At 38.0% G+C, this 27,661-nt stretch overlaps 1 protein-coding gene across 4 annotated transcripts in view; it reads left to right on the top strand.

Moving 5' to 3' along the window:
* Window positions 1-12,220: 12,220 nt before the first annotated feature.
* Window positions 12,221-27,661, top strand: part of LOC124153509 (cytochrome P450 4C1-like) — a 35,208-nt gene continuing 19,767 nt past the window's right edge. For 2 of the 4 annotated variants that reach the window (XM_046526715.1, XM_046526717.1), the window contains exon 1: window positions 12,231-12,496. In XM_046526715.1, coding sequence (XP_046382671.1) covers window positions 12,307-12,496 — 190 coding nt within the window. In that variant the 5' untranslated portion in view covers window positions 12,231-12,306. Of the gene's footprint in view, window positions 12,497-27,661 lie in introns of all 4 variants that reach the window. The other 2 variants (XM_046526718.1, XM_046526716.1) reach the window with 2 other exon arrangements.

Here is a 27,661-nt window from a genome sequence, read left to right on the forward strand (position 1 = left end):
GGGAATGTTCGATAATTAACAATGAACGATCACAAACACCCATGTGCTAGATAGTGGCTACTTAGCCAGACGGGACTCAAACCCGCGACCTTGGATTTGGCAGGCGAGAACTTTACCCCAACGCCATCGAGGCCGACGAAGAAATGAATATTGACCCAGAAATATTCCAACATCATTTGAAAGCCACCAGAGTGGCCTAATTAAAATATGAATTCTCGAGAGGCCTCCCGGAATTCTTTTACCTTGGTCCCGGACTCTTTCGCTCGAGTCGAATTACTCCTATGCAATACCCACTTGACGGGGCGGACCATTCTCCGCGTTCTTACTCCCGATTTCCTACCGACCACTTCTCCTTCTCAACCCTGATTCCTTAACTCTCCTCTCGCCGCGTCTACTTTCGAAATCATTGCCAACTGAAGACGTGGAGTTATTAGAGGTTTGCTTTGGCTTCAAGTGGTGGCTCGTCGAAGGTGCACATTTACTTCTTTGGCCCACTGACCTTCGCATTTAATTTAAAACGAATCGTGGGTGAAATCTAGGTTGAAATGTGATAGGAAACTTTTTTTTCTGGAAATTCTGATTAACGAGAAATTCCTATGATACGCGAGGCAGTGATCTCAATCATTTATCAAAGCAGGTATAAGCATCCTTGACCTTCTGAACTACCATGAATATTAATTACGAAGCATGAGCCACGGCTCCAATATACATATTCCTTTACATTAATAAGGCTAATCATGTGTTTTGAGTCCTTAAAGCCTCTAGAGCATAAGACTATATATATGGACCTATTAGGAGCGTAAACCCGGATATCCACGGGTATTGAGCCAAAATGACCTACAATCCCGCCCCATGAAGAGCAGGTATCAAAAACTCGCTAATTTTATGCCAACAAGTGATCCAGTTCAGTGTCCTAGAACATAGGTTACCAAACCGTGGACATGAAATTAAGTCACGTATGTAACATCACCATCGAATCAACTGTCAGCTATTTTCGGCGCCCTCTATATCACTCAATGATACACCCTGAAGGTTGGTTCCGAAGCGTGAGGGTAGAGTTCACTTCGAGCTAGTTCACTTCAGAGGCGTGCGAAAATGCACTGAGAAAAAATCATTCGCCTTGATCAGGATAAGCTGCCGAGGCGTTATTCCTCTCTGTGGATATTTGTAGACACAACCGGACTGGGGAATTTTTTCTCTGAGGATTTTTCGCACAATTTGTGCATTGCGGTTTACTCCCGTAAAAGTTATCACCGTGGCTAGTCCCAGTATACTTAATATTGGTCAGAGACGAGTGAAGTTTACACATTCAAGGTATTGAGACCGGTTCTTATCCTGAAGAGTTCCAATCTGAGGATTTTCGTGTGGGTAATCCGAAAGCTTCGTCTGGAATCCGAACCCGTGACCGTCCAATACAAATGTAATGAAGTACATAAAACAATTATCCAGAACACAAAAAAATGTTTAAAAATAATCACATTTCCCCTCTTGCTCAACGCACATAGTTTTCAAATTCTCAGTACTGACTGGGACAATATAATTTCACGAAAATGTGAAATTTAAAGATTCGCCCAAAAAAAACATAAAAAATGGACTGTATTCTAAATAGGAATAGGAGAGTGAGAGAGAACGCCCCGATGTCCACCTACCCTTCGCTGCATGCCTTCTCTCCTCACCCCCGATGATTCGGCTCGCGGTCCTCGTCACTCCACGTAATGCACCGTACTGCTTTGCCCACACGACTATACTAACTTGTAAGTCAGTTTAACTCCCTCTCTCCTCTCAACCCTGGGAGCTATTATGTCATCCAAGGGAGCAATCATATGGTAGGCCGACACCTAGCAGCCTCTCTCTCATTTATTACCAAACAAGTACTGGGCGACTTATTCATTCATTTTGCGGATCACCACCGGTTGGGAACCGCTATCTTATGACTCAGCATCAGTCACACCTATCACAGTTTAGAAGGTGTGGGAACACCAGCACTATGATTAAATTGAACTACGTACGGATGAACCTGTTATTTCTTCACTTCTTCCGTTACCCTGTAATGCAAACTATCCTATCGCTCATCTCTACACTCATGGCCACAAATCACGACTCTATGACTCACATGAACTGAAAGATATACTTAGGAGGAGATTACTCGTATGCTTCGTTTTATTCGAAGTTTTGCATAATTTGACTTTGTAATAAATTACTTTTCCTTCAAGAAGAATATTACATCTCCATTCAATAATCTCATTCCTTATTTTCTTTTACTTTTATAGAGAATTTCGCCTGATTTACCTTTCTTCTTGTTATAAATATCCATTGCTTCGCCACTACAGAAAATATTTACATAATATTTAGCCTAACACTAAATATAAGAATTATCCCACTTTTACAGAATTTTTCCTCATTTTGACAAAGTGGAACAAGATAAAATTAGTAAAGAATAGATTTAGAGATTCAAAGGCCTTATCATATTTCTAAGTTTTTTCTTACTGCTGCCATCAGCCATTTTCCATATCGAAGGACACGTAAGTGTTATTTTACAGGTTTTTTCGGCTTTTAAAATTTTATAATGCATCATTTATCACACAAAATACATTTATTCGCTCATTTTCAGATGATAGTGATATTCAGCCAACATAACACTTTGGAAAAAAAGTCATCTTTGTGCACCAAAAAGAGGCATTTTTGCCTATCTGACCATTTTCACTCTGTCATAAAAGTTCAAGCAGAAATCCAAGCTTAAGAGATTATAGCCGCGTCTTTCAGTCAAAACATATTCCTATGAGCCCACCGCATTTTTTAATTTTACTACGAGTCTACCCCTATGAAAAAATTGTACAAACCTGTTTCAAAATTTTATACAATTTATACAATTGCCATGGCAATTTTATAAAATTTTGAAACAGGTTTATACAATTTTTTCATAGGGGTATATTACGTTGACATGAAGGGTTAAAGTGAATAAAACTACTTAATTTAAATTAATTAATAAAATAAATTAATTAAAGTGAATAAAACAAATTAATAAAACAAATAATGGCAATAATTGTTACGACTGATATTACTACACGAGTCCACGGAGTAAGGAGTGTGTTCACAAATTAATCTCACTGACGAGGACCCAAATGAATGATGACGTTTTTTACGGATACGGTTATGAAAATCACAAAAAAACAGTCACCTCAGTTCGTGTCCGGTCTCAATTTTTTTCTCCTCTTTCTTGTAAACCGATGTTCACGAATATAAATCGATATCGGAGGGGTCCATCATAATCGTCTAAAGGTAAAAAAAAAATTCATGTCAGATAAAAGAAAATCACGACGGATGAAAAGGCTGCCGTATTCCTCTCACGTGCGGTTGCACAATGAAAACAAGTGGATTCCACAGAATATTCATAACCCATTCAATGCAGTACGCTTTCATCACACAGCACTTGACGGACAACGTTTAACGAGCTACCGTTCGATACTTGCCCAGGGCAACAACCCATCTTGACGGGTCTTTGACCGTTTTCTCATTGACCCCTAAATAATCAGTTAAGTATATCTCATGCAATTGGCAAGATCATGTAACGCTGCAATAAATTTGAAGCGTATAAAACGATATCAGCTGATACATAATCTGCACGCATTGAAATTACGAAGATAAAAGAGAGGTATCATATTTTCCTCGGAGTTTTGAAAACCAGAATAAGTTATGGAGCATAAAGTACTACAATTGCTGATGCGCTTTACAACGGTTACTATATTTGTAAACTTGATTTTCAGTAGCATCCTAATTTCATAACTCCGAAACGCCTAGGACTCATCTTACCATAAATAATACAGCTACGCAGAAATAGTGATGAAGTAAATCCTTAATGAGTATTTTAGAGCTAGGTAGCTGATTGATGTAGCTAATCGAATGTATCCCAAGAAAATGAGTCAAAAATCGCCACAAGTATTCACTTTGACAAAATAACAAGATTTCTTTCAAGAGATCGTCCTTTCCCATCATTTATAATGTCTTGTCTTGTACTTCATAGTCATTCCATACTTGACGAGGCCAAACCTTGCTCATTCTTAGTACCGGTAGAGTGCTATTAGCATTAGAGATATGTAGGATAATTCAAGAGATAATTGGACAATAAGATTATGTTCTTCACTCTTTACGGCATTCGACAAAAATTTATGCTTACTCAAATACCCTCAAGATCCCTTTCTCTTAATTAAAGCACATTTATGGACATCTTTGTACTTATACTTAATTAATTACTTACTATACTTAACTTAATTATGCTTAAATTAACTTAACCACCAATATCATAATTCCTTATGCTTATATTCTTTTTCTTAATATTCCATACCGATTTATCCCGTAATTATACTAAGTAAATGACGCATTGAGTACTCAATTAGGCAACTCCTCGATTGGAACATCGAAAAGAGAGAAAATAATTAACCGGAATATGCATAATCACGAAGATATTGTGCCCACAAAATTATTTTTACACGGTTATATTGCGCCTAACTTCGTGGAATTTCTATGTAACCCCCTTTATCATTAACCTTGAAATAAAATACTGTGAAATTGCAAAATTTTAATCCAAAATCTGGAACTCGATAAGAACCACCAATACAAGTTCCCTAGGAAAGCATATTCGCTCATTCCTGCAACATTCGTTAAGAACAGAGATTCTACCTCCCAATTTTATTTTCCGCGTTCCTTCGATCCGTCCGAGCGATTTCATCAGCGGATGGACGTGTAGAGGCGGCCCAATGTTGGGGAAATATTCGCACGGTCGAGTCGAGAGCCTCCATTGAAATCTGGAACGCCGATGAACGACTGGGCAAATGTGTAAGAATTCAATCAAAACTCTCTTGATTCGTCGGGACGGCGATATGCAATCAGATGGAATGACGGACTGGCAGAAGCAATGGGGAATGGAAGGCGGGGATATGGTAGAGATAGCTTTGAGAAATAACTGATTTCGCGCCGTGATCTTTTACGAAAAAAAATACATAATCAAAATGCTGTTATTTCAACATTGGCCATTGTCCATCGAGTAAGACGGGTTTGTATTTTTAGAATATGGTCGAATAATAAAATTTCATGTCAGGCGGTAGCCTCCTTCGGACTGGATGAGAACTAGCAGGTCTTTTGGGATTCTCCAACAAGCATATAATAATATAATATTGTGAAACAGAGAAATTTTATGTTAGAAACCTGGCTTCCGCGGACTGGCTTGGCAAAAGGGGAAATTTCGAGTTCTCTCTCGCGTAATTTCGTCAATAAATACGATATATTTTACTTAAACTTGAAGAATGGAACTGGACATTTTCCGAAAAATGTCATCACTATTGATGAAACAACGCAGAATGAAACTTGAAGGGCTAGCTTTTGCCAGTGCAATTTTATGATCAATTAATGCCGATGTAGTAACCAAAAGCCGAGGCCAACATTAACATTCCTAACTTCAATATTACTACAAGAAAAGAAAAAAGTGCGCTGATGAAATATCTAAAATTAGATTTAATTAAAACACAAGTACCTTTCTCACATAGTGAATATTAAATTTAACGGAAGAAAAATTCCCATCGAAATACACAATGTGGGTAAACTCTTCTCGGGATTCCCACCGGGTTAATTTTTCCATAATGGCCAACGTTTCAAGCTCCGACTCGGGGCTCATCCTCAGGGCTGAATGTTGTTTTATTCGTTTATGGCTGGTAATTCTCATTCCTAAGTCTATTTAAAGTAACTAAATTTATTGTAACAATAAGACAAATAAAACAACATTCAGCCCTGAGGATGAGCCCCGAGTCGGCGCTTGAAACGTTGGCCAATATCGAAAAATTAACCCGGTGGGAATCCCGAGAAGAGTTTACCCATATTAATCGCCGTGAAAGCATCAAATAATATATCATCAAACACACAATAATCACGGAAATAAACGTGGAATAGCCAGGGGCGAACATTTAAACAGTTAACTGCAGAGCATGTTGTAGGTTCGGAAATAGGGTAGTTTCCTATTAATTTTTTAAAACCTAAATCGAAAGATTATTACTCCTGGAGTATGCATTTCACGCTCTTAGATTTTCGAATGAAGATATCTATTTTTTGCGATTAAACGAAAGATTAAACGTAAATTGAAAATTTTCAAGCGCGCGAAAACGCAACGGCTAAGCAGGAATGCTGGGAAAAGTCCGTGTGACGTATTTCTAGTTCCAGCTGTCGCCCTGTGAGGTGACCTTGGGGCGAGGGCATGCGCGCTGCTGCGATGCAGGCTGCAAGCAGGTAGCGCTTGGCTTTTGGTAAGGATTATTATTACCCTATCAAACGAAGGAAACTTTCCGAACTTAGGTAATTTTAATGAGTGATTATTAAGAGATGTTTTCCTGAGCTCTGTGCCTCATGCATGCATTGGTAATCTCGGACGATGTAAAACTCCTATCCACTCGTATAGGAACTAGGTCCCTGTGGCGTCACGTGGATTGGAAACGCATGGGCCTCAATCTGGCCTTTTTCAAATGAGGTTTAAATTGACCATTGCCATTCGTCTAAACTGGGAATTCTAAAACCAAATAATTTGTACATTATGAATACTATAATGTTGGGTAACGAATCATAATCAATGCATTTCGTTTTCTTTGATGAAGGAAACTACCCTTTTAAACAGATAACAAAAATCGGGGGACACAGTGGAATTTTAGATATATATTATTCGTAAACAAACATAACTGTCGCAACCAGCCAATTTTAGAGCAACTTGATCCGGTATTTTGCAGTTTCAATCTCATTTAAGTGTGCAGAAACAGGGAAAATCTTCCTCGCATATATATTTTTTTCACTCTGTGAAAATGACTAAATTCATCGGCAAATTGAATCGGCTCATCGCACAGGATCGGTACACCGTCCTCTCCCATACTCCGCCGCCACGGACGTGCGTTTGACTGACCGATTCGCAGAGTGAAGCTCCCTCTTTCAATTCATCAAAAATTAAAAAACGCTCCGCTCCGGGTTGCGTAGGTACCGCTCGGAATGCAGACGGGACACGCGTCAATACAGCACACATTGGTGCCGTTGGAAACCTCCGATGCATAACTCATGGGCGTGGAGGAATTGGCCGAGCAGAGATCGAAACAAATACACACAAAGGCCTTCCCCCACCGAACGACACGACACGACGGCTCTTCGGCGTGGCGCTGCTGTCGCGAAACTAAATGAAACACGGAGAGCAAAGATTGCATACACGAGTGAAACTTGGCTCGATAAAAAAGAATGAAATTCTAAAAGTGCAGGTTGCTTGTTTACTAGAGTGGAATTACTGGACGAGGCTGTTGAACGACGTGTTCCTGACAGATTTTATCATGCGCGTCAACTTGGGAACATCAATTTCGAGGATTCAGGACCATTCTCGAATTGTCTCCTCCGTTTGATTTTGAACCGACACGTGAAATTAGGGGATTGATATGACCGTCACAATGAAATTGAAGAACTTAGTGCACAACTTAAATTATATAGAGGTCACAGAGCTAGTAGTACTATTCGGTGGTGGATACAGAAAAAAACTCAATTGTTCGCAAAGGTTTGGTAGAACAGCCAGGGACTCACTCTCTGGTCTAACTCTCTGCATTCCTGGGCATTATTAAAAAAAGTTTAGTTCAAAAAAATTAGCTTAATACAAGCACTGCGTGCTGAAAGTAGCATTCACATTTGAGTTCTTTGTTAATTAATTTAAATATTTTGTATTTTATAGCATATGTAAAAATTTCACTTTCTTTGAAATCATTATCAGTTACTTATCATTTAGGATTCATTGTTGTGCATCTTCGTGTTTAGTATAATCATAGAGTAAGTATATTCTTACTCTATGGTATATATACTTACTCTATGGTATAATTTAGTTAAAAACCTTTCTCCTTGTCTGAGGTACTTAATTACTCAATGACCTTGTATTGATACATCTCTTCAATGACGCCTTGCATCCATGAAAGATGAAAATCGACTCATGGGGCCCCTAGGATTAGAATTTAAACCTCAGCTCTTACAGCTATCCATTAATTGTCCATAAGAGTGGGTATAACACATAAATTGGTACCGAAGTACTTCCGAATTCTTCTATGAACTTAACCATTCTAATTTGAATTCAAACCTATTCCAACCTAACTGTCGTTATTTTCTGTGAGCTTTGCATAAATTCAGCTACCTATGGTAAGCGATGACAATCGACTACTTCTAATAAAACCATGCTCTGATTCCCCAGTTTGTAAATTTTATCTGAGTAAATCAGACAGTTTTATTGACTATGACGCAGAATTTGTAACGTAACCACCAAGGGATCATCCATCACTGAACTATTCAACGATACACGGTCCTAAACAATTAATAAGTTTGGAAACATAAAAAATAAGACACTTCTTTAACTAAAAAACTTTTTAAAAATAAGGTGGTATTTTCTTTAGTTGAAGTAGTTGAGTATCAGTAAAGGCTGAAAACTATTTTATTACTCTGGTGCAGTAAGAATATTGGAAATTATTACTAATCACTGTTTGAATACATTCCAAGTAAAAATATATTTCAATGCAAGTACCGACAAATAATTTTCTAAAAGAGATATCGTGCCCTCATTTCAGGAGGTTATCGCTTGAGTTGTGCCAAATGGTCAACATTCCAGAATCCCACCGCGCACGCTGGCAAATAGCCCTATTTAGGATTGTGTGGTCAACGATGGTGACGACTGACCCTTGACTGGAGTCCGTGCTCAATTTTATCGGGTCCCAGATTTTATTTTTTACACTTGTATTACGTCACACTTCTCTCACATGGCTTTCCGTAATCACTGGCGCTACTCGCGCTGAACCTATTCCAACCCGGTTTTTATCATGTTCTTGCAGCTAGGCACAAATGCTGCTTTCGAAGCACGTTGAGAATCGACAACTGCTTATTAGATTGCATGGATTCAGTGCTGAAATAAATTTAACTCATTGAAAGCTGAGCACACATAATATGGCCACCATCAATTGCTGCATTCATTCAAACTACGCACTAAAAACATCAACTACTGCCATTTTTAAAATGTACGCTATTCATGATAAAAAATAACTATAACTAGAGCAGCTTTTTTAGGCAAAAACTTGTGAAGAGACTTACCTAAACGTCGAGGTGACTCTGTAGGATACCCAATCCCATTAGTTTCAATCAAATAGGTTTTTATTACTCCTTAACTATTTAAAAAAATAAATGCTAAATATTGCCATACACTATCTGCTATCTAAAATATAGCTTCTTTCTTTATACCACCACGACACTCATGACACATATTGCACTAATTCGTCGTAACCGATTCTTTTGTAATATTCGGGTTACCAGTTCGACGAAAGCAAATTTATTTTAATGTTTGGTCAAAGGAATGGGCACGAACCAGATAAAAAGTCCTGAGTAATTATCAATTGGCAATATAATATACATGTATGGGCTACTTTATCACAATTTAAATCATTATTGTCATATGAGGAAGATTTTTATTATAATTTAAGGAGCAGCTACGAAACCAACGAGAGTAAAATGTTGAAGGAGAAAAACGCCCGCGTATAAAAAAATAATGGAAAATTACTGTTTTAAGCTACTAATAAGTGATCAGATGTAAAGTAAGATCATTAAAATTGCAGTAATATTGATGTTGATGTTAACAATTTTCTGCCAATGTTTACCGTAAATGTGTTTGGCTGCTTCAATGTTTATAATACATATTTTCTTTGCTCGGTTTCTTTTCGTTTATTTATTTCTTTATCTTGTCACATAAAAGCTAATTATTATGAATGTTCGTATCCGATAAAACAATCTGTATGCTTGTGGGCTGTATCGTTTATTTTCTTTTGTTATAATGAGGGTAAACTATACACAATATGCAATCATCAATTGAAATTATAGTATATTTTTTAAACGCCCTACTGCCTAACTTGAAATGTTTCATTTTATAACCACAAATCTGTCCCAAAAGACTTGTCCTAGACCAAATAATTTATTTTTCTGTTCTACATTAGAGGCAAACTTTTCACTTGCCTCCTCTTTAAACTCTTACGTAGCAATCCTCTCATCAGCTCTTTTTGCTTCATGAACGCTGCCTTTGCTAACGTAATTCTCTTCCTGATGTCCTTGCTGCCGTATCCGCTTTCCTTTTCTGTGCTGCCGAAATGTCTGAATTCCTCCATCTGCTCAAGTTTTTGCAAACATAGTTTTATCTTGAGCCACACATTCCTGGTTTGCTCAGTTAAATATGGTCTTCTCGCCTTTAATCATCATTCCTCGAAAAACTAGTCTCAAATAGAGCCAGTTGCCTTCTGACAGTCTGACTGATCAACGCCTGATTCATAAACTTCATTGATTTAAAGATCATTTCTCCCCCTTTAACTCCTGCTTCCAAATAATTCCACGCCTGTATTACCACCTCCTCAAACTAATCGTTACTAAGCAATGGCGATAGTACTGTGGGCAACCTTGATTCACTCCTCGGCCAATGCTAGCCCACGTTGGTTCTCTGATTCCATTGCGCAATCTGGGCCTGGGAAAACGAATGAGTCGCTTATCCCTCCAATCTGCGACTTTTATCCTTAGAATTTCCGCTAGCATAACCCAGTCCACTCTATCGAATGCTTTTTCAAAATCCACGAAGTAGAAAAACACACACTGGATATGTTCTATAAGCTCCTAATTACGGCAATTGCATCACGGGTTGAATTCCCTCTTCTAAAACCAAACTGATCATCGATCAAATACTCGTTTTCCTCGCCAACGTACGTCTAGTTAAAATACTCAGTATCACTTTCGCCGCATGCGATGTTACACTAATAGACCTAAGTATCCGCATTCTTTAGCTTTCTTCATTTTCGGCAGTGGAATGAGAAATTTCTTCACGAAATTCTCCGGCAAATACCTTTCCTCATAAATCCTGCGCGAGCCGGGACAGGCTTAAGCCTAATACTGGAATGAAGAAGAAGATAGATCCTGCGCATCAGTTCGAAAATACTTCTCCTACCACACAGCGCTTGATTATTCAGGTATCTACGCCCTCTGCTTTCCAACCCTTCATATCTCTAAGGGCTCTTTTGATTTCCGCGTCTAAGATACCTGGCCCAAAATTATCCTAATCCACCACACTTTCATCGCCCCTTCATGAATGATAAAATACTTTCCCCAAGCTGAGAAATACCAACGTATATCATCAAAGGATTCATATTTTTTCGGTACAAGGAAATAGAATCATTACGTACTGACTTGCCTGAAAGATCACAAACTAGCACAAATGTGAAGAAATTACTGTCAACAACTTATTATATCATCACTGCTATGTCCTAAATATCGCTATCATAGGCCGCCTCATATTAGGCAACAAAGATGAAAATCATTCAGTTTAATGTCAACAAATTGTTTTGTTTTAATGGAGCTATTAAAATCGCAAATTAGAATAATCTTTACAGAACCATTCACTTTTCAAATTCATCATATTGTCCATCAGCAAATAAATATAGCTAAGTATTTTTCACAACAAAAAATCAAATTAAAAACAAACACCATCAATATCTCCATATAGAAATAATATGAACATGGGAAAAAGTTCATACACGCTCTAAATAAGAATTATACAGTGAACATTATATTTATCACGATGCGTGTTCCTTGGAGCTTCGATAGAGCTTCCTACACTTGAGTAAGCAGGAGATGTGTAACAAACTTCAGGAATAACCTTACTATAAAATGTATTACCATAGAGTAAGTATATTCTTACTCTATGGTATTACTTAGCAATAGACGGAAGCATAGCAACACGGTATGAGTGATGACAGCATGGGAGAGTCAGGAAATGAATCACCTACGTCAGCATCGTAATCGGCTCTGACCTTAAAGCTGCACTTTGAATCACCGTTGCCCCCAATTGCCCTCATCATCAAACAATGAAATGACGAGAGAAACTTAATGAAAGAAAAATCCAAGAAGCCATTCAGAGGAAGACCACAAGTCTATTCTTATACCGGGAAAGATAATCATAAAGGAACAAGGATGAGATAGGAAGAAAAGAGAAACCAATGTAATACTACGTAAGAGATTAAATATTCTCTCCCCCCAATGGCAACTAAGATATACTTCACAACAGTGGAATCAATTCAATAGCAACACAGTATTGCTTACAATCTGCCAGGCTCTTATCTAGGAAGCAATAAATCCCGATTCCTCGATACCCTTCCCACAATCCCCTCCTACTAGCATCCACGATTGCCCGATGCACTCGCAGATCGCTAGCAGTGACTTCCGCTGAGGAGCGAGGTTAAGATGTACTCCGTCACCGAGGTGCTGGTGGCCCTCCTGATCGTCATATTGGTGTGGATCCTTCTCGTGTCCCCGCTTCAGCAATGGTATTCGAAGCATTCACGCTTCTGCCACCTCATGAGTGAGTTACCAGGCCCGAAGATAGTGCCACTCTTCGGGAATACGTATGAATTCGTGGAAAACCCTCTGAACAGTGAGTATTGGAGAATCTCTTAAATATATATACGTTGGATGCATGAATAAACATAAAACATATATTCCTTGGTTAGGCCCATAGGAGTAGGTTCTTTTAAACTGATTGTTGACGAGTTGACTTAGTGGAAGTCCATGGATTTTTTCGATTTCCTCGACCGGTGTCAATGCTTACGCATCAGACAGCTCTTGATAATGATGCGTAAGCATTGAAACCGGTCGGGGAAGAATAAAAAATTGTTGAAGAATACTACTGCTGTTTCAATTATCAGTAGGTTGTTTTGTTGGCATTTTGGAAAAATTAAACGCTTGAACCAGTGACGTAGCGAAGGGGGAGGAGGTCCGGGGAGACCGGACCCCCCCCCCCACCATTCCCCGAAATATGAAAGCACAATTACTTACCTTCATAAAAGAAAACAAAATATTGAAAAATCATGAATTTACAAAAGATTTCTTTGACAAATGAAGGTGTTTAGATTATGAAAAGTGTTTAAATTAGTTTAAAACCGTCTACTTAGTACCCTGTTTTACAAAACTTTTCGTCTCTGGTTTTTTGACTTTCCTCCCCTCGAACGAAATTCCTGGCTACCCCAATAGCTTGAACGTCACAATCGTGATTTCAAAATATGTACCAACATACATTCAAACATTGAGAAGCGAGAACTGGATAAAAAAAATAAGCCTATATGAGTAAGACTCATAGCCAGGTCCCGTCATTTTTACCCTTAAAAGCCTCTGTAAGTGAGAATCTTGGAACCTATATATGAGAGAGAGATTTTTGGCCGACTTCAACCGGGGAAATATGCGCTCGCTGTTCACCTCAATTCGGAATGACGGGAAACATATGTCACACTCATCCTTTTGATTTTTATACATTTCAGTTAACGTTCACTTGAGGGGTATACGCTATTCAAGAGATTAATACGCCTATAAATTCCTAACATACACTTTGACGGAAGTTAAGAGGAAGATAGATTTCTTTCGAAGAAAATTTCAGAATATAACTAATAACTTCAGGCTTCACTTTGTGAAACCTCTCCATATTGGAAGTAAGGAAATAAAACTTTGTAAGGTTCACTGTTATTTAATTATGGGCACGACCCGGGTTTCGTAACTTGGTTACATCGTCACCTGACCTTACAAAGTTTTATTTCCTTACTTCTAAAATTTCAGAAGTTAACATGTTGCACCTATCACTAACCCTACCCTACTTTCTAATTTGTACCTCTGTAAGTGAGATAGGTCTCTCCGTAACCTTTGTCAGTGAGAAATTGGGTGAGTGAGAAACCCCTACAAGCGAAAAAAAATGCCGGTACCTTGAACTCTCACTTATAAAGGTTCGACTAAATTTACCATTCAATACATATTTTTTAGGAAGAGCCACAATTCGAAAGTTACGAGTATTTTAGAAATTGACGTAAATTTGCTTTTCCTGGAAAATTTGGGGTAATTGTTTTCTTTGCCCTATTTAACACGCGTAGAGCTTTCTTATTTCCACACTTTCTTGGAAAGATGTTGAGTCTCTGTAGTTTCAGGGGGAAGTTTATGAAACTCTCGGAAACCTCTCCTATTCGCCAGAGGATGCTTGAGAATAGCAGTAATGCGTTGAAACCGATTGGATAGGCACTTGGTAACTCCAAGCAGTTAGATCATTTGGCATTCAAAAAGTCAGCCAATCGATGAAGACGTTAAATACCGATTGGATTACGTGGGGTGAGGTTCCGGAGGGACCCTTTACGAAACGAATATTGCGGAATTTGTTTCCATCAGGTGATTGGGTCAACATCGATAAGTTTTCATTAATTTATAGAGGATGCGGGAAGATTTCGCCAATATTTTTTTGATACGATGACGGATTTTTTCAACCTACGAGGGGTCATGAACAGAATACGAAGTGATTGACTAAAAATTATTTAATTGCTAAATATTGATCACACTTGTGGTGTCCTTTCGACATAATTACCTCGACGATTTAGGAATTGGTCGTGCCTGTGGATAAGTTATACTATACCCACTTCAGAAGGTGTTGCCGCCAGTGACCTCCAATGAATTTTGCCTTAGTTCTGAAGCTCATAGCTCGTTTGAAAACGCTTCCATCCTAGCCACATTTTCATCACAGCGTAAAGATGAAAGTCACACGTTACTACGTATGTCGCCATTGCTCGGCGGGTGATCGAAAATGTCCCATTGTAACTGCTCAAGGAGCAGTTGGGCTACATCAGCGCTGATATGACGGGCGTTGTCATGGATCAGAACATTTCCTAAAGTCAGCATGTCTCCTCTTTTGTTTCTAATGGAATTGGACGTAATATTTCACTTTGAGCAGCAGCATTGACGTTAAAACTCTCTCTTATTGGAATAAAAGTTAAGGCAAGTCAATGCTGAGGCCGTTCGGCGAGTTTTCTGGCTATCGCTCTGCAGTGCACACTTGGCGGGAGAATCAATTGAGACAGAGTAGTTAATGAGATTGCCACTAACCTTAAGCTTAAAGAAACAACTTACGGTCAGAAATGACTCGAGCGTGTGGTGCGGAGGACGTGAAGTTGCCCTATCCGAGCAGTCTCCGCCGGTAGCTTGTTTGGTGTTTTTGCTGAGCGATCGGATGTAGAAAAAAACAGCCCTCGCACATTCACCAACTTGTAGAGGAAATAAACTTTGCATGCTTCTGCTACCTTTACATGCCTGATTTTACATTCCGATTAACATCTACTGCAGACATCGGCATTTGGAATGGGATTTCTATTAGTTTTTACGATTCTATAACGTATTTTTTTCTCATTTAACCACTGTGGTTGCTCTTTTATTAAATTTTCATATTCATAGGTTTAGCGTGAACATCCCTTATACTTGGATTTTCTTCTTCACATTGCCGTAAGTATTAATCCACTCACTTCCAATGGATCATATATCGTCATAAATACTCTCTTACATTGATATCACACAATCAATTGCTTTTTTCGACATCGTTAAATATTGAATATACAAAACTCATACTTATTATACATGATCGGCGTAATTGTGTAACCAGTGCGACAAAGCACGCGAAATATAATTAAAGAAACGGAAATAGTGCTTCGTTTATGTTGATATAGAGCATGGAAAACGTAGCCAATGTAATCATCATCTATAAAACTTCAGTGAATTTGTAATACTTAAGTCAATTTCATTATATGAACGATGAGTAAAAATACCTTCTACGGGAAATAGCCACCCGCCAGAATCCATAACTTTAAACAGCAGCGTAAGCCTCAGATGATAGCCATCATTAGAAGGTTATTGAAAAACGCAATTTACACAGAATAATGGCAATTTTTTGCATGAGATAGTAACAGAAATGGTAGAGGGCAAAGTAAAGATTATAAATCAGGAGGACTGACGAATGACGCAGCTTTGAAGGGGATGAGAGCAATTGCGATGCATTGCTAGTGTACCGCACAGATGAAAGATCTATTTTTTAAGCATTTAGAAGCGAAAGCTAATCATTGACGAGAGCAAGCGCAATAATCTGTAAAACATTTCCATTTTATCTCTCAGTGTCAAACGATGACCGCGATCAGAGAGTAAACAAGATCAAGCGCAAAGCTATTTTTGCAACTGATCTATGATTATCGCTCCAGTAGAGCAATGTTTTGATCACTCAGCAGGGATATTTCGTCAGAGAAATTAATATTTGTCAGAGATTCCACCATTGGCGCAACCTTAGGAATGTGGGTATCCTTATCTATTGACCGCTAAATACAAATCCCATACATTATGAAGGGGGAAGTAAACTAATGGTCGAATGATTAAGATGGTAAGCTAAAATTGCCAGTTAGTCAGTTTTTCATCGACGATACTTTTCCACGAGTCTTGATTAGGCCTCTTAAAAGTTCCACGCCCCGTTTCGCCTTCTATGGGTCATACGCCCACACTCGGAATCGTTATATCAAACCAGATATCAAAGAAAGATTTGGTGTTTTCCCGGCGAATTGACGGCGGCGTGAAAACTTCTCGGTCTCCGCCACCGGGTCAGGAACTGCATTATTGCCGACGTTTCGATGTCCGAATCGGCCATCTTCCTCAGGGCTATGAAATTTTCCCTTGCCTATATACATTCACTCTGATGGTCAGGTGACTCCTGATTGGCTGTCGTCAACAGCGCGCTCTGATTGGCCGGCGTGTTGGTGATGATTCCGCAAAGCCTTTTCAATGGTTTTAAACACGAATTTCCAAGTACATATTACTCAACGCACAACCGGAATCTCTATCTGGGCCATAATTTCAATGGGCTCTTTAATAAGTCGATCTCAAAAGCCGTTGAATCGGCAGATAATCTTGGTGTCGTCGGACTGGATTTCTGCATTCCAACTAATGCTTTGAGATGGCTCACTTCCGGTTCCCTTAGGTAAGCGAAGGAGGCGCTGGTGTTCCTTGAGGTTCCTCTATAGAGGTATATATGTATATGTTAGACGTGCCGCACTATACTGTATACAAGCAAAGGAAAATTCTCACTTGAAACTCAGACCTGAGGACAATAGCCGAGTCGGACATCGAAACGTCAGCAGTAATGCAGTTACAGATTCGGCTTCGATCCCGAGAACTCTTTACGCGTTCAAGATACCAGTTTCTCAGCGTTCACGGGCCACTTCGAGTCGGATTTAAGCGCACGGTGGCAGGTGGACGATTGCGCATGCGCCATCCGATCATTTGGGAAGTGTATCGGCCATACCTCCGAGAGCCCTAACGCAGCATGCTGCGTGGAAGTTTTGATAAAATGCCTTTTGTCCTGCTTCCTCAGAAAAATGAAAAGAGTGATTAATCTAATTAATAATTGTAATATAAAACAATTTTCTGTTATAATTGTAACATATAATAAGATATTATTATTGTTTAACTGAAATCAGTTTGAGTATTCTCAGACTATCATACTAGTTACATAATAATACAAAATATTGAGTGAGTTAATTTGAAATGCATGAACACTATTTTAAATTAAATATACGGGATGTTACCTCTCCCATTCGGTCTTTTAGAAAGTATTTCACAGTATTTACAGTATTACACATCACGCTTTAGCTGTCCGTGAACTCGATCAAAATCCGTGCCAATATATTGTATAACACCGTGATTATTTATGACGGTAGAACTCTGTCTCACTAGGAATATCAAGCAAATATAACAATTATTCCGAACACGGCATGAAACAAGTGTATTGTACAAAATTGTGATAATTTATGACGGTAAATTCCATTTAACTAGGAATATCAAGCAAAGATAATACGTGTCAGCGGGTCGGTGATGGAACTGCAACCGCTCAACATCTTCCTCAACGCTCGTTGGGGTTTGGACCAATCTAGTTGTATAAAGTGTATTTTCAGAATTTTATTAGTTCATCCATCATGGCCATCTGGAATTCGAACGAACATCATCTTTAAAGGACTTACAGCTATTTTTACTGTTTATCGGCGATTGAATTAATTGGTGTTAGTCTCGTTTTACTGATTATGTGGAAATGATCATGCTTTGCGTTTGCTAATTTATCCTGAGGAGAAAATTTTTTGTAAACCTATTTAACATTCAGCCAAATGTTTTGGCTGTAATAAATTGGATTTCAGGTCAGGGAGTAAAATTATTTTACGTTAGAAATACTTCGTGACTTTTTGAGATACTAAAGCTTCTGAATAACTGGTTCTGCTGATTTATTGACAAGACTTAACCAGTCAATATCGGTAGGTTTTATAATTACAGGTGAACCTATTTAAAAATTAAAATTTCCTCCTTTTACTTCATTCGCTAATTGCACCGTTAAGTGAAAGATTTTCCACTTTTGTGGTTCATGGCATGAATTTAGTACAATAAGTCGCATTGCAGGCATGGTTGATTACTATATCAGTTCCAATTCTAATAAATTAATTTTGCAGTTAATTTTTTTATTATTTTATGACGTGGTTTGCGATATTTAATGCATCAAAGTTCACGAGAATTTTCAAATGCAAGTGAGAATCGAAAACGCCCGATGATTGGTTGGTAGAAAAGTGACGTCATAGTTCAGTACGAGGAGGCGCGGCGGCACGGCCATAGCAGAGGTTGCATCCTTGAATACAAGCGACGGCGTGGTCATGATTCATTTATTGAAGTGCAGACGTATCGGAGTTGTTCATTGTGACTTCAGGGCTATTATTTGATCTATTTCTCCTCCATTGAAAGCGATAGATTGCGTAAAGATGAAGGAATATGGTTATTCCTAGGCTGATCCTAGAAAGCTTCCTGTTACTGATTCCATCATGATAACAGGGTATTTTAGAGAAACTGTAGACTTCGTCGGCGCCGAAAGTCGATGCCGAGAAATGGAAAGGTAGCTGATGTGCATCTGAAATGTTTTATAGTTCATAACAAAGTGAGACTCGAGTATAATATTGACGAAAGCGTATACTCATGTGAAATGTGTATTCTTTTGGCAATCCGGTAGAGAGTCTTATGGTGAACTTATTTCCACCTCGAAGCTGTCGATGACACTTTCAACTTAAAAATACCTTGCCTGGAGGGCGACAGGAAGCTCTGAGGAAGCCAGACTGTCAATGTTTCAATTTAGTAGCGATATTATAGACGAACTTCCAACACAATCTACCATCTTGTGACTCAAAAACCCCGAAGCCACTTCCTATTCTGCAGAAAGAATCGGTCCATCGCACTTTGATCAATATAATAAACACAACGTCTTCAGGTGTTAATAAGTTACTTTTGTAATGAAATCCTTCCTAAAGTAGCATTAAAATGTGAATATTATCCAAGCAGAGTCTTTAATACATTTTGGGAGCTTTTCTCACGATATATCTGAAACCTACTCTAAAGGCGAGCTCATCGTCATTGCGATCGGTTGTCACTTAAAAATTCCGTATCGGAAATCCTAGAGGGATGACCTTCGACGATGACCGTGATCACCTGCACTCTCACCATCACTGGAACCCGTGGTGAAAATATCATCCCAATCCAATTTCTATTTGGTTTTAACTGGGGAAAGAGCAGCATAGAACTGCACATTCTTTGGGCAACTTTGGGTTTGACTTTCCCTCAAACACCCCATTTCCCCTGTGGTGCACATCAGTCCTACTGGTCCTACTTTATACGATGGCCTGACAACCTTTCAATGGATCCTTGGTTTATCCTGACAACCAACTAAATGGAAATTGCTGATCCACACGTCTTCCTCTATCTCCACAGTTTCCAAATCAAGGGCCGCGGAACATTCCTCTTGTGACTCAACTTTTTCTGAAAAGCAAGCAACGGCGTAGAATAAAATCAAAGAATGCTGCGATTCATTTTTTGTGACCACCTCTAGATTCCATTCCTTTTCCATCTACAACTTCCTTTATCTTTCGGGGTAAACTATGGGACAAGATAATGTTTAAATATTGTCATTAATTTATAACAAAATATAAGTTCTAAAAATACCCAAAAGCCATTTTATTAATCCGCACTGATGAGTGTAAATTAATGTGGAAGATGAATGCTGTAGACGTAGTAGTTTTCCCTAGGTTGAGTTGCAAAGTTCATGAAGTTGACAAAACGGCTAATTTTTCGGTACGCGGAGTCATTTATTGCACTGGCCGTGTCTACATTTTTGAATTTTTTTGTAATAAAATAAATCAGAATTTAGGATAAAATTTCCTTTAAAATGACGTACAGTTCATAATTATAGCATGCAGTGAAGCCAGGATATAAATTTGCAAAGTACAGCGGCACATCATTTTGACGCCGACAGTAGAAGAAAACGCTGTCTTCTTGGCTGGCACACGAATGCATGAGGATCAACGTTTATTTTCATATTTCCTCCCTTGACTTTAAACATTTTACGAATTTTCTATGTCCTTCCGTAACTGAAATTGAACAAGTGCCATAAATAATTTGAGTCCATCGTAACCATCGAGAAACACCTATCTGAATTTTTGTTGAGAAGTTGAGTTTTTATTCTACGGCGGCCGAATTATCGAAAAATCTGTTTCAAGTTATTCAGCCGATGAAATATTATTTATATTAAAGTTATCTTCGCTCACATAGCACACGGGTTTATCATTTCGTTTATTATACTCTTTATTTTTCCGTAACGCTCATCCCGACAGACGGCATGCATCGAGGCTTTTCTTCTAATTTCCTTCGTGGGAATGCAGACGAAAATTTTTTCTGGGGTGTGATTGCACAGAGGAACAATGCACCACTTGTAATATTTCCTTATTTCAGCCATGTTCTCCTTTAAACGCAACGTGACTCTTCCAAACCTGCAGTTACTGGGCTTGGATCTTGGACTCCTACTGAACTATGACGTCACGGCCTAAGATTAGTGGGGGCGGTATTTTTTAGCCCGCGAAACTCGGGAGACTTTTGGGAGTCATTTTCTAGTGTATAAACTGAATTTTAAGCGGAAAAAAGTATATTGCGGTACTAAGTATTTACTGTAGTATATCAGCATACTGTTTATAAAAAGTATGCAATTTCCCTATTGTGACTTTAGTTTCCAATGGGGACATCATCCACAAGGGCTCTGATCAATTTAAGTCAGCTAGTTCGCGAGTTTACAGAAAGTCTTACACTGATGATAAATTTGAAAAGCACGACAATATGTAAGTAATTCATGACCGTCGCGTCGTGCCTATGTATTATTTGAACGCGCAGGCGATCATCAATATTCTCCAAACCTGGAATTACTGGAGAACTCCTTGAAGTCTACCACCACTCATTGCATATTTAAGTTGAAGCCAGTATACCGGTAAGGATAAAAAATTAGCGGAGCCGTTTCGTATTTAGACGCAATATATTAAAAATGTACTAATTCCAGAGTATATACCGCAGCCACATTTACATGAATACACCATAAGAACACTTATTGAAATTTAAAAATTTTAACGAAAATTTGTGAGTCAAAAGCAGCCATACCCTTGAGTGACTTCAATGGAATAAATCTTTTTATGCACATAGGAACCAAAAGAAAATCATACTCCCTCATTTTAGCAGTCTGGTAACAAAAAGTTGGTGGGCTCGATTGCGCGCTAATTACGGTATTTGGATTAGTGCGGTAGTCAGAGAGCAGGATAACCTTGCTAATGGCCCCGATTGGAATCTCGGTGATAGAAAAACTTTTTCGGGGGATAATTCGGCCTATTCTTGGGAGCTTTGAAGAGCGCATTCGTCTCTGTCCGTCAGAGGTGACATTGAGTCGCTAATGGCTATAGCGAGCTAACGCCTCTCCGACAGTCTAATACCATCTCCTTCCCACCTACCCTACTCCAATGCTAGCTTCTTTTTTAAGAATATATTTACTTCCGATAACAGGCTGAAGATTTCTTCGCTTTATAATTTGGGAGTTTTATATATTTTATCAGGGCCAGCGTAAGCGAAATACTCAGCCGAGTCAGATGCTTGACATGAGGGGTGCCGAATAAAATGAAAAACTTGTAGTAATGTCCACTGGTTTATTAATAATAACAACGCGATTCGACGCTTAGCGTCGTCATCGGGTCAAAAAAAATATCAAGAGATATTTTTTTACCCGATGATGACGCAAGCGTCGAAACGCGTATTGTTATTATTAATAAAACCAGTGGACGGTACAATAAGTTTTTCATTTTATTATGTATGCAGTTCCACCATATGTCGCCAAATACTGTTGAACACATGGGGGGTGCTGACGATGTCAAAAAGGAAGAGGAATTGAAAGACCCAGATATATTTTCAAAAAAGATTGGAGGAAGTTAATAGGATACAGATTAATCCCATGGACAGCGAAAATCGAGTGCAGCCATCGTCAAAATCTTTTAAGGCAGGCGCACATGAGTTCACAAAAATTGTAGAGCCACCACACGGAATTCCAGACTCTCAACCACGGGTACGCATATCCACCGATAATTGGAACAGTAACAGTATTGTTTTATAATAAAGCGACGCCTCGTCATTTCTACACGCTTCATTTCACCTCGTTTTCTCTTGCATGCTTGTTCTGCATAAAAAAAACACAGAGAATATTGCAAACATACCTTACTATCTTGGTGTCTGCAAGATAAAAGTCAATCATAAAAATTTGCAACGCTATTTGTCATACCAGACAATCGCAGCAATGCGTTCATTGCGAAGATTAGCCACTTTCAATAACCAGTGCCTAAAATTAGGAGTGATTCCAAAATACGTCAATATGTAATGCAAATCAAACGTCTAAATCAGCGAGGGTAGCTGTGGAAGCGGCCAAGAAGTTACGGATACAACGTGAACTGAAGTGTTGGTTTGGGATTAGGGATGCATTATCGCACTACCTGTATTTCCTCTACATAGATCTAGCCTCTTCACTCAACTGGTGTAAATGGCTCGTCTTCGAGGATAATGTAAGGTCAAAGGTTAGTGTGCTCAATGTCCATAAGCTCAAGACATTGAAGAAGACATTTGAGGGACTGTGTGCTTCTCAGCTGTACCAAAGCTACAAGTATGTTCAACTGCAGAATATAAGTAACTCATATATAGTACATGTTTCCCATCCATTGGCCTCGTATTTGGATTACTGTTCCACGATGGATTTATCCCGAATACAGGCGGTCCCCGACTTTCGTACACAATGCGTTATCGAAAACTTGTACGAAAGTCGAATTGTACGAAAGTCGAACCATTGACTTCCATACTAATTAGGGGTTACGTTCCAAAAGAGCGGAATTTACGTACTAAAACCTTTTTTTCACGGAATTCATTTCAATTGACTTAATTTTAATAATATATTAATAAAACTACTCAAATCATCTAATTTATTTCGAAAATACGCAGAAAATGCAAATATAAGTCAGGTCATGGTTGAGCTTCCACGCGAGACAGACGTGGGCTGGTGCTTCGCTCGAGACAGGCAGGTGCCTTAGTGATGTGTTCAGTTGCGTCCAGAGTATAAGTGCATTCAATTACGAGGATAACTTCCTACTCAATTTAGAAGCTCGAGTTACTAATATTAAGTGGAAACCGCAGTTTAAAATGGCTAATTGCAGTGTATGTAATGTGAATGTTCTTAAGCGCCAGCTAAGGATTACCTGCAGTGAATGTCAAACTCAGTGTCACGCTACTTGTGTTCACTTGTCCAAAGAGGATATCGAGTATATTGGCGCTGAAAAGCAAAGTTGGCGTTGTCCTACCTGTGCTGCGGAAAAACGTAAGAGCATGTCAGTAGTTCCACTGACGGATACGGACACTGCTAGTATCTCTCATATTATAAACCTTCTAGAAGAAGCTAAAGAGGACAGGAAACGCATGGAATTGGACTTGAACAAGGCTATTGAGTTTGTGCACAATAGATTAGATGAAAATACTAAAGTGCTTCAAGAAAACTCAACGCAGATTGCTGAATATTTAGCGACAATAGACTTACTTAGGCAAGAAAATGTTGGCTTAAAATCTCGAGTGAGTGAATTAGAAAAGAGGTTAGACGACCAAGAGCAATATTCTCGCGTTAATGACCTTGAAATACACGGCATTCCCCAGCAACCAAATGAAAATACCTTAGAAATCGTGAAAAGTGTGGGGGACGCCCTTGGTGTTAAAATAACCGACGATATGGTGAACACATGCCACCGATTGGGAAAGAAGGGACACGAAGGCGGAACGAGAGGTATCATAGTCAAATTCGTCCGAAGGTATACAAAAGAAGAAATTCTTCAAAAGAGGCGAGTGAAAAGGACCTTCTCCACACGGCACCTGGGCTTGGCGACCGATACTCCGGTGTACATAAACGAGAGCCTGAGTCCAGGTCGGAGGAGACTCTTCGCTGCTGCGCGTCTTGCGAAGAAAGAAAAGGGATACAAATATTTATGGCTAAGGCATGGGACAATACTCATGAGGAAGAAGGAGAATGATCAAGTAATCACTCTGAAATCCTCTGATGACCTGGAGAAACTGTAAGCATTCTGTGAGTGAGTTATGTATGTCTTCAACCTATCTTTACTAACAAAATGCAGAGTACTGTTAATGATAATGGATTTAATGGTGGCAGGTTCCTTGTCTTGCATCAAAATATAAGAAGTCTAAGAGCTAATTTTGATAAATTTGTATTTCAACTAATTAATCTCGATATAAAACCCGCTGTAATTGTTTTGACAGAAATTTGGGTCAATGACACTGAAGTATCTATGTATCAAATAACTGGCTATCGGAGTTTTGATGTGTGTAACAATAACTATAGGGCTGGAGGAGTTATTGCATATGTAGCAGATACTTATGAGTGTTCTTCTATTGATCTGGGTGAATTAAAAACTGCTGATATGGTTAAAATATCAGTAGGGATAAATGATTCTTCTTGGATAAGCATTATTGGTGTATATAGACTTAATTTTAATCCTGTTGAACATTTTTTGAGTGAATTGGAGAATGTATTAACCATCTCTAGTGAGAGGAATTTAATTGTAATTGGTGATATTAATTTATGTATATTACAACCCAACGATATTTCCTTTGAATATCAAACCCTTATGGCTAGTCATGGACTGGACCAGCTTATTCGAGTACCAACTAGAATTAGCAAAACGGGTAGTACATGTATAGATCACATTTTTTGCAGAAGTAGAGATAACTATAAGTATGAGGGAAGAGCGGACGATTGGGGTTTAACAGACCATCATGCTGTATCATGTTCTTTAAATATTAATGTACCCATTAATATATACGAACGAGTTTATCGAAGCCATTGCCGGATAAACTTTAACCATCTAAATAATAGTTTGCTAAGATGTGACTGGAATGATGTTTATTCACAACAAAATGTCAATGAAGCCTATGAAATATTTATAAATAAACTGAAATGCTGCATTGAAAAAGCTGAATACGTGTCAGACAGTAACAGATCGGGAGGAATGAAGAGGCCATGGATGACTTCCCTAGTAGAAAAAAGTGTGTTCATTCAGTGTTCTTTTTATGTTCATTTAATGTTCAAATTGTGTTCCTTCTATGTTCACCGAATGTTCACTTTATGTTCTTTTTATGTGTTTTGTGACAGAAAGAACATAAAAAGAACACAAAATGAACACTCACCTATGAACATAAAAAGAACATAATTTGAACACAAAATGAACACTTTTTTGAACATCAAAAGAACACAAAATGAACATAAAAAGAACATTTTGTTGAACAACAAAGAAAAAGCTTTCGCGGAAGTCCCATCATTACCATGAACACTTTCACATCTTTGCGAATCAGATGTCAGTGTTTGGATAAGTTTCAAATCATTTTATTTCCTGCTTTTTTTATTAGAAACGAACTTAATAGTAGAAGCCAAATGCTCAGGCCTTATCCCTGTTTAGTATGCAATAAAGTACATATTGAGAGTGTTTTCAGGTGTTCCTTGATTGCATTCTCGGATCGTTCAATGTCCATTTTATGATGATATGCCTTCATTTTGGGATAATTTTCCCGGAAATTCATTATTTTAAATTTCTAGAAATATTATGGAAAACTGCTAAAAAATACAGTTTTGTGGATTTCAAGATGGCGAAATTCAAACTCATTTTTGGTAGACAAAGTCTCCAAAATCATCTGTATTACTTGTTTTATGTAAAGCTACTTGTCATGACACATGAACTGCAGTTATCCACAATCACCTCCAAGGAATGAGAATTTTTATACTGGTTTATTTTAAAGAACAACAAAGAAAAATGTTCATTTTGTGTTCAACATGGTGAACATAAAATGAACATATAAAAAAATGTTCAATTTGTGTTCACCATGGTGAACATAAAATGAACACAAAGTGAACATAAAATGAACACATAAAAAAATGTTCATATTGTGTTCACCATGGTGAACATAAAATGAACTCAAAGGGAACACAAAATGAACATAAAGAAAAATGTTCATTTTGTGTTCAACATAGTGAACATAAAATGAACATATAAAAAAATGTTCAATTTGTGTTCACCATGGTGAACATAAAATGAAAATATAAAAAAATGTTCAATTTGTGTTCACCATGGTGAACATAAAATGAACACAAAGTGAACATAAAATGAACGCATAAAAAAATGTTCATATTGTGTTCACCATGGTGAACATAAAATGAACTCAAAGGGAACACAAAATGAACATAAAGAAAAATGTTCATTTTGTGTTCACTGAGATGAACATAAAAAGAACATAAATTGAACATCAAAAGAACACACCAAGAAATTGGTGAACATAAAAGAACACCAAAAGAACATCAAAAGAACACTTGAACACTGAATGAACATATAAAGAACACCAAAAGAACACAATTTTTTCTACTAGGGTTACGCTTTGTGCGGGAGAATTTCTAGGCGAAATTTTCTGTATAAAAAAATGAGGAAACACCCTGAAAATGAAAAGCTAAATAGGTACTACGTATCGTACACGCAAAGATTAGAATATGATATTAAAAAGCGCAAAGAAAAGTATTACAGGGACCTATTTGATAGTAATGTCAATAATACCGCTGCTCAATGGCGCATTTTAGATTCACTCACGGGAGGAAAACAAGGAAATGAGAATTGTGTAAAAATTAGAACTAGTAATGGTATCGTTGTCACTAAGTGCCAGGACATTGTAAACGAATTTAGTTCACATTATGGTAAAGTAATTCAAGAATTGACCCAGAACAATTATTTTGAAAGTAATACGAATAAATACAAAGAAATATTCCCAACCTCCAATTCAATTGACTCACTGTTTTTTGTTCCTACTGATGCGAAAGAAATTAGCAGCATTATTAAGGAATTAAAGTCTAAAAAATCTAAAGGTGTTGATAATATTTCCACACAAGTTATAAAAGAAGTAAATGCAAATATTTCGGAGGTCCTTGCCCATATTGCTAATCTAAGTATGTATACTGGAATATTTCCTAAACAATTAAAAACTGCAATAGTGATACCAATTTTTAAAAAAGGTGATAAAATGAACGTAAATAATTACAGACCAATATCCCTATTATCTGTATTTGCTAAAATAATAGAAAAAGTTGTTAAAGTCAGACTTCTTAAATTTCTAAATCAGCATAGTTTTTTCAATAAAAACCAATTTGGATTTATGAGTGGTAAGAGTACAGAGGATGCATTATTAAAATTCTGTTCAGAGCTGAACGACGGACTGAATAAGAACTGTAGAGTTGCTGGCTTATTTGTAGACATTACCAAAGCCTTTGACTCCATTAATCATAACATACTAA

This window comes from Ischnura elegans, chromosome 2 (assembly GCF_921293095.1).
Source record: "Ischnura elegans chromosome 2, ioIscEleg1.1, whole genome shotgun sequence".
In the NCBI taxonomy this organism is placed as follows: Eukaryota; Metazoa; Arthropoda; class Insecta; order Odonata; family Coenagrionidae; genus Ischnura; species Ischnura elegans.